Source organism: Magallana gigas, chromosome 7, assembly GCF_963853765.1.
Source record: "Magallana gigas chromosome 7, xbMagGiga1.1, whole genome shotgun sequence".
NCBI lineage: Eukaryota > Metazoa > Mollusca > Bivalvia > Ostreida > Ostreidae > Magallana > Magallana gigas.
Genome location: NC_088859.1, coordinates 35,285,379 through 35,293,448, shown reverse-complemented (window position 1 = coordinate 35,293,448; position 8,070 = coordinate 35,285,379). Strand labels below are relative to the sequence as shown.

At 33.8% G+C, this 8,070-nt stretch overlaps 1 protein-coding gene across 2 annotated transcripts; it reads right to left on the bottom strand.

Moving 5' to 3' along the window:
• Window positions 1-253: 253 nt before the first annotated feature.
• LOC105341995 (transmembrane protease serine 3) lies at window positions 254-7,800 on the bottom strand. 2 transcript variants are annotated; one of them, XM_034458139.2, is made up of 12 exons: window positions 7,522-7,800; window positions 7,218-7,387; window positions 7,010-7,094; window positions 6,844-6,909; window positions 6,641-6,763; window positions 6,001-6,217; window positions 5,219-5,329; window positions 3,245-3,315; window positions 2,727-2,913; window positions 2,210-2,475; window positions 1,614-1,759; window positions 254-1,211 (listed from the first exon to the last, which is right to left on the bottom strand). In XM_034458139.2, exons 1-12 carry the CDS (start codon window positions 7,598-7,600, stop codon window positions 987-989), a joined length of 1,746 nt encoding a protein of 581 aa, XP_034314030.2. In that variant the 5' UTR covers window positions 7,601-7,800; the 3' UTR covers window positions 254-986. The 2 variants fall into 2 exon arrangements, with proteins under 2 accessions (XP_034314030.2, XP_011447066.3); XM_011448764.4 differs by having other exon boundaries at window positions 256-1,211; window positions 6,001-6,169; window positions 7,522-7,794.
• Between the last annotated feature and the right edge of the window lie 270 nt (window positions 7,801-8,070).

Here is an 8,070-nt window from a genome sequence, read left to right as displayed (position 1 = left end):
TATTTTAAAGGTTTTAGAATAAACATTTTTACCTGTATTACATGCACGTTCGGGTTTTTTTTATTTATCATCATGGCTGTTCAGGATGCATAAATGCAATTGACAAAGACTTCGCCCCCACATATTATAAAGTAAGAAGACAACTGGTTTCATATAATATATATTTTGTACATTCAGTTTTTTTAAAATAACAAATATTTTGTAGTGTGTCTACCATTTATTTCATGAAATATACCAGAACGCAGTAGAAACCAACAGAAGGACCCTCTTTTTGCACCAAGCAAGTTGTCAAACTATGAAGACTGGTACATGTATTTGATTTGATTTATTTGAGTAGTATGGCACACGTGTTCCTTACCGTTTTACCATCGTGTTATAATGTTCGCTCTGCAAATATGTTAGTTAAAGACAATTGAATTTTTTCAGACCTTTTTAACTAAGGGATATGGTCGTGGAAATTCCATCTATATAGACAAGTGCATTTTGTTAACTTAAACCTTTTTTCATATTTATAATTCTAAGCGGTTTTCTATTTCAAATTCGGTCATTATTTCTCAGGATATTAAATTACAAACCGATTCAAAATATCTGATTTTAAAATATTGTATCTCTGTTCACATTTGGATACATAATTAACACAGCGTATATTTTATGTTTGGTATACATTCTAAACATTTTGCCCTTTGTTTTCCATGTCATTATCTTTTATTGTTTGACAGCTGTGTAAGAGAGCAAAGGAAAGCGCCCATAAGATTTATTGCTCTTGTTTGAAATAAATCATAATGTGCGTGCTTAGCAAACATGTTAAAAGCAAGATTTTTCATTTTAAAAAAATATATATATTTAATAAAACATCAATACAATATTAAATAACAATAATTTTAAATAAAAGAAACGGTATATTGAGATTCCTTCTTTGTTTTTGCGTTAAATGTGCGTATGAATACAATGCAAAGTTTAAAGTTTGAGTACATTTCATTAAACAACTATCGACCAAAAAAGTTACTGAGAGAACTGTCGAATCTGTGTGGTATGCTTGGCGACGGACTTGTTTTTCCTAGCATAGTGTCTGTGATCCATGAAAGGAAGGGCATAGTCTTGGTGTAAACACCTGGCTTCAGGATTTGGGCACATCCATTACCCCAGGAAACGACGCCGCCCAACTCCCACCGATTACTTCTTCTACAGCTTAATGGCCCACCGGAATCACCCTGCAGTCAAAACAGAATATAGATGCAGTGATACTGGCATCAGAGATATTGACAAAAGAATTCACAGTTTTTTCCTAAATAAATTAAATCAGGGTCGTCTTTGTATGAAAATGCTATCATATTAGATATGGCTATAATGAAACCAGAACTGTGATGCTGTATCGAATTTTATGTATTCCTGTACTAGTACGAGTATATTGTTTTGAAGATACTAGTCAAGTGCTTATGGATTTACCATCGTTTTCATGATACAAAGAAATTTATATTTCGGTAACGCGTTATGCATACAAATAATCTATATTTCATAATCGAGATAAAGATGCACAGTAAACGTTACACAGGCAAACAAAACTGTGCGTTACAGTTTGATTCATTATAACTTAGTGAAAAATAAGTTCTAACCTGACAGGTGTCTATTCCACCATACACATATCCCCCACACATCATGTTACTGGTCAGCTGACTATAGATCCTCCTACACAGGTTACTGTCCAGTAACGGCATTTTTGCCTCCTGCAGAATCGCGGTTTTGGAAGCCCCACTGGACCCTAATGTGATTTAAATAACAACACTGTTAACCATCCATCAACGTTACACCTCCCGTTAATTAAGAGCATTTTTCAAAATATAGATTATTTTAAAATTCCATGAATAATACAGTGACAATAATGGTAGCCGGGTCTTACTACATGTTGTAGCTTATCATACGCGTTAACCACACCCCCCCCCCCCCAAAAAAAAAAAAAATTCAAGATATATGTATAAACAATTATAATTATTTCGTTGAAAAATTCATATAAAATGGCTATGAAATCTAAATATTTTTCTTAATATTTAGACCGAGCTCTTATTCGCAAGGAGATAAACATTGTCCAAATATGACCACAACCATATATAGCCCTCTTAAACGTTTATGTTTAAATAACATTGTTGTAAAACATTCGATAGTATATATGTTTTTTCACTGAGAAAAATGTCCTTGAATGAGATAGTTTTACCTGTATTACCCCATCCCGCCACGTAACAAAAATCGTTGTGGAAAGGCGGTTCGGAAGCTAGAGGCAAACAAATGCTCTTGACGTAATCTGTGCTAGTATCAGCAGGCCGGTTCAGTTTTATCAAGGCAATATCGAAATCGTGAGAGGACTTGGTATACAATGGGTGGATAAAGAGTTCTGTTGCGTTAAACGTTTGTTCAGAGGGATCACGATGATGCAGGTTAAACTCCCCTAATCGAATACGAACATCTCTCTTATCTGTTGTTCTGGAATTTAAATAATTGAACTGTTTTAGACAATCATTGCAAAAAATGCCTTCACCAATCTCTAATAGGTTGTTATGGAATTTAGAATATTAATTTCTTTCGGGAAAACCTCGCTAAAACTGTCTCGTCATTCGTTTTCAATTGCAAAAAATGTACTTTATCATTAATTGACCACCTCACTTTTTTTGTTTCTGTCAAATTTAGTTTAATACTTAGTCTAGTATTTTGAATCATTCTTTAAAATTTACCACCTGTCAAAGCAATGGGCAGCGGTTAGAATCCATTCATCGCTGACAAGACTCCCCGCGCAGAACTGCTCTTGGGACATCGGTGGAATGTGTAGATAGATGCTGGCTATCCAAGGCCACCTCCCTGGGGAAGAGACGTGCCCACCCACAATGCGGGGAGGTTTAGCGTGAGGCTTCACAACACCACAATCTGTCACAAAGAAAAATATCACTCTATACTCTGTATAAAGAAACGAGTTTAAAGAATTGCTAACTGTTTAACCCTTTCACATTTCGAGAATTTTTACTTATTTTCAGAGTAAAATTGTATTTGAATATATGAAGTGAAAATGGCCTACCACTCAAAATCTATCCGGTACGAAAGTGGAAGGGTTAAATAAATCCTAGAGTAAAGAATTTGTACAAAGAACTAGGCATTCCTCTTAAAAAAAAAAAAGAGGGGCAAAAAGACGAAAACATGTCTGCTAGTTAAAAATTGAAGAATTTTAATGTCTTATAGGATGTGATAATAGAAATCAAACCTTTCGGATTTGGCGATGTTTTACAAACAATGCCAACATCTTCTGCATGTGTGCAATCGTGTGCAGCAAAACTGAAGTAAATAAGGAACAAAGATTAAATATTTCAGTGGATAAGTTTCCCCTCTTTCCTAAAAAAAATAGTGACTTTATATCATTATATTTTTGTGAATGATTCTCGCGGGTTTATTCTAATTTGATATCCAAACATACAATTTTTACTAAAATTGAATACACATTACATGGATATAAACTGCATGTTTTAACACAGTTTTAAACAAATATAAAATCAATAGAATCAGTATCAAAATATTTGCAGCAAAAAGTGATAAAAGCCAAATATTAATCCTAAGCTTCGAATAAGTATCCTATTTTTTTTCGAATGAAAAGGAGTATTGAACAGTTTTGTACTATCCGTGTTAAAATGTGCGAAGTCCTGAAACAACTCCATTTGGTTTGAACCATTAAATAATAATTTGTATTTCTGTAGTATATATAATATATAATGTGACTAATAATGGGAAATTCTTTAAAATTCGTAATGCTTTTTTAAATGTATACATAGAATGTAAAACTTGAGTTTAAAAAAGTACTTAAAAGTACTTCGAAATATTTTTTAAACATACGTTTTAAATAATATAATACATAAAATGAGGTACAGTGAAGTTTTGTTCAAAACTAACGAAAATGATGGAAAATACACGTGACAATAATTCATTGCCAAATTCATGCATGTCAGTAGCTGCAGGTCTGTATCTCCCGGTCCGAAAAAATTAGGATGGAAGACCTGGTTAAGGTCAAGATCAAAGAAACAAATTAAAGATGCACACAGATCTATGAAATTCAAGATATGAATTCTTTTAATGATGCTTTATAACTTAACATAAGCTTTGTTTAATAGGATGTACCGGTACTAAAGGTTTTGGTAAACACAATTAAAATCATGTATTTTACAGTCATTTTCTATGAAAATATAAAGGTAGTAAGTCAAATCTCGAGTTGTGTTCATTTTTGACTAATAAATTATATCTGAATGGCTAATGTCTCTCCAAAAACGATAGTAAACAAGCTCTTGGCCTCCTCATTAAAATAATGTAAAATTGAACACAGTATCCAGATTACTTTTCTCATAATTTGATAAATATGTGAAGAAATTGTTTCATTTCCTACATAATCCCTTAAAATCCGTAAAGTTCGGGTAAATTTCTCATAACATCAATTGACATCATAATGTTTTTAGCACCAAAAAGATTCTCTGTAATTATTTAGCATACGAGATCTTGACCTTAAATCAGTTCAAAACTAGCACAATTTTTTGTGCGCCGTAAATTGCGGGGTTGTTTTAAACTATGGGTGGCACTGTAGCTCCAATGTCGTATATCCGAATTTTTTCAGATCGGTATCTCAAGACCTGCAGCTACCATGTCAACTATGAAATGGAATTAAAGAATCCAATATCCAAAATGGTCATTTTTATTCCAGTCATATTGACATAAAAATGCGCCATATATTTTTGTAAGGACGTCTCTTGAAATCTATCAAAAGTAAATGCACAAGGAATTGGAACTAAGACTTTAAAAAATTGACGAAAACAAAATGGAATGTGGGCTTGTAAACTTATCTTTTAAAGTCTACTTATTTATTTTTTAATTTCAGCCATGTACTTCTTTTTCTTTATTAGTTTTATTAAAATTTGAGAAAAATAAAAACGCCTAGACCCGCGAGCTTCTTTATGTTAACACAAAAATTAGCAGCTCGTCAATTTTAACAACGAATTTCCTTTCCTGCGTAATTCTTCCTATATCCTTGATAAACAAGAAGTCGAGATTATGCATTTTAGAGATATCATTTTCTATTTGAATACTGAAATAATTGATGATAAGTCAAAGCTATAATAAATTGCATGTACTTGACCACTTCGTTGTGGTGTAAAATCTATTCATGATGAGAATATATAACATAAATAGTTATACTAACTTGTTCCTTCTGCATTCTAATATTGATTTCTCATGTCCCCGGCAACTGATTTCATCGATCCAAATTTGTCCGGTACCGCTTCCGAAGCTTTTCACCTTTTCAGCACCGAACCTACAAAACAGTTTTGTATCGTATTTTTTTCTTTTGTTTGGGGGTGGAGGGGTTGGACTGTTTACAGACCAAATTTTTTGTTCATTTTTTTTTTAAATTTGCTTAATTCTTGGTCTTTGTATTTATCTTTTTTACCACCTTTGACAATTTTTATTCATAACCTTTTGTTCTGAATGTGTTACAGTATTTTATTTTTTGTATGCTTAATTAATAGAAGAAAAGTCAAGCTGAACAAACACACACAGTCGACTTTCATGTACAATCACGTATACACTGTTAGTACCTATGAAATACCGAGGGGGTTTTATATGTACATGTTAACGTTGCGCAAAATCAATCCTCTTATGGCTAAGATCCTTTCGCGTGAAGCCAAAATAAAACACGACTGATGAGAATTAATTACATTTTGTCATCATTATAGTATTACTTATACCTTTACCTGTAATAATATACATGTAAGTAACGGAGTAACGGTTGCTTATTGTCAAAGATTTCAGAAACAAAACATATCAAATGTATGTGTAAAACTGTATTTTATGTCTAATGTTTTATTTATTTGTTTATAGGTCAATGCCTTTATTTATCTATTTAATAAATTGACTGAAACCATCAACTACCTCCTTTCTGCTCGGTTACATAAGTACTATATACTGTCAAATATGTATACTTACGGAAAACCGAGCTGTTTGCAAGCGATGTTAGCGGCCACAATGTCAAAGCCATCATCACAAATCGTCCCCCAATGGTTGGCATAATTAAACTGCAGGATTCCCTCGTTGCTTTTTCCGTTGACGCTGGAGAGTCGAAGATAGTGGCTGATCATTGGAATGTTGATTCTGGCTGTTAATTTTGTAGAATATTCTTTGTAGATATGCGCAAAACTGTAAACTGAATTTTGCGTGTAATAGATGTATAAGTCGAAGTGATTTTTTCCACTGAAGTAATTATTTTTTCGTTAGTTTAAAAATTCTTAACTTAAATTTAACCTGCCTTATACAACAGGTAACATATATGCACTTTCTTTTATTTTCAAACTGTTAACAAGTGAAAAACGTAGATAACTGAACCGCATCCTAAACAAATTGATGGGTGTTCGGCAATCGGTTTTTGGAACTGCCTGGGTGTAACTTTTCATTTAAGAATTAGCTTCATTTACAAATCTACATTACATCAATCAAAAAGGTAAAAAGATTTAACTTTTTTTTCTGATCCAGGGGTGTATTATTTCATTAATTTTAGGGAATCCGTAAATCGTACAATCAATTTACAAATTGTACATTATGGATCCGGAGAACACGTGTTTGTACTCACGTGTACAGTTCTGTTCGTCCGCCCCGTCATCACAGTCAGACACGTAATCACACCGCCAGCGGGCCGGGATACATTTGTTCTCCCTACGACACAGAAACTGACGGTCCGAACAAGAAGCAGGGCCTACAAATATAAACGGTGTTAGTCCGGCAGTTTGGCCAAATCTTTCTTGCTAGGAGTGGAATTGCGTTTGCTATACATACCTCCACTGATATCCCTTGGTCTGGCACACATCAAAAGGGCCTCTTTGTGCGTACTGCACGTTCTTACTGAAATAAAGCATTTACGTATATTCAACTTCAAATCTTTTTTAAAAGACATATGCATGATTATAATTAATTTGGACTTTACTCTAGAAATTCAGTTTACCTGTTGTTGTGAGACATTGCTGAGTACTATTTTCAGAACCTTTACATTTCAATTTAGAATACAAGTGTTCTTTCTGTTGTATTGTCTGAAAAAAATTAAGAAAAGTGTAAAATAACAAAAAAATGCAATAATTCTTTATAAATGTTTTTACCTGTGTAAAAAGGTAGAAAAAAAAAAGAATATCATTGATAGATTATATATTCCTTACCCTTGATCTGATTTTGGTCTGTCGATCAAATCCAACGTGGCGACAAACAACCCCTGCAACCTGTAGAGTCCAGTACTCATCCGCGCACACTTTGTTCCAAGACCCGTCATTTTGCTTCAGTTCCAGGATCCCCGAATTGGATCTTCCGACTAAACGAGCGTCTTCCCACACTATAGAAAAGAGTCAAAATAATATCTCCTTAAACAGATCAATTCATTTTACTATTGCTTTTCAATTTAACAAGGCATTATAAGCTTTTGCAGCAACATCGTTTACACCCTCAGTAAATTGTGGTCCGAATTACCTTGACGACGGGGCACGCTTTGAGTAAAATGTATAAAGCATTGAAAGACTATGAAAAAGTACATGATTTCCACCGGCATCGTTTAACGACGTAAAATTCACAATGGCTATTTCTTGGTCTCCGCCACTTCTTTTTATCTTTGTTGGGTCTGTTTGTAGGCCAAACTTGTTGAACTCATTGCCCTTCTTCAACTGGCCTTTGGAAAACAAATGATTGATTTTATCATGGTCTTCGGGGGATATGTTATTCTATTTTGTAATTAGCCTTGGTGAGGGCGCAGTTGTCGGTTCGTGTCTTTAGCGGTTGAGATAGCCGGGTGTTTGTCTGGCCTCAATCGCAATCAGCGACCAGGGTCTTGACGCATATCCGAAATTTTGGGATCGGAGGGAAAAAATGAGAAGTTATAAAATTGAGTCATCTGACTAAACAAATCGCCTGTTTCAAAAGTATTTTAAGGCGAAATGATCAGACCGCTAGCATTAAAAGTAACCAAGGTCGGTGCTGCATTGCTTTCATTCATATTTTGTAATTAAAACCTTTATTAATAGT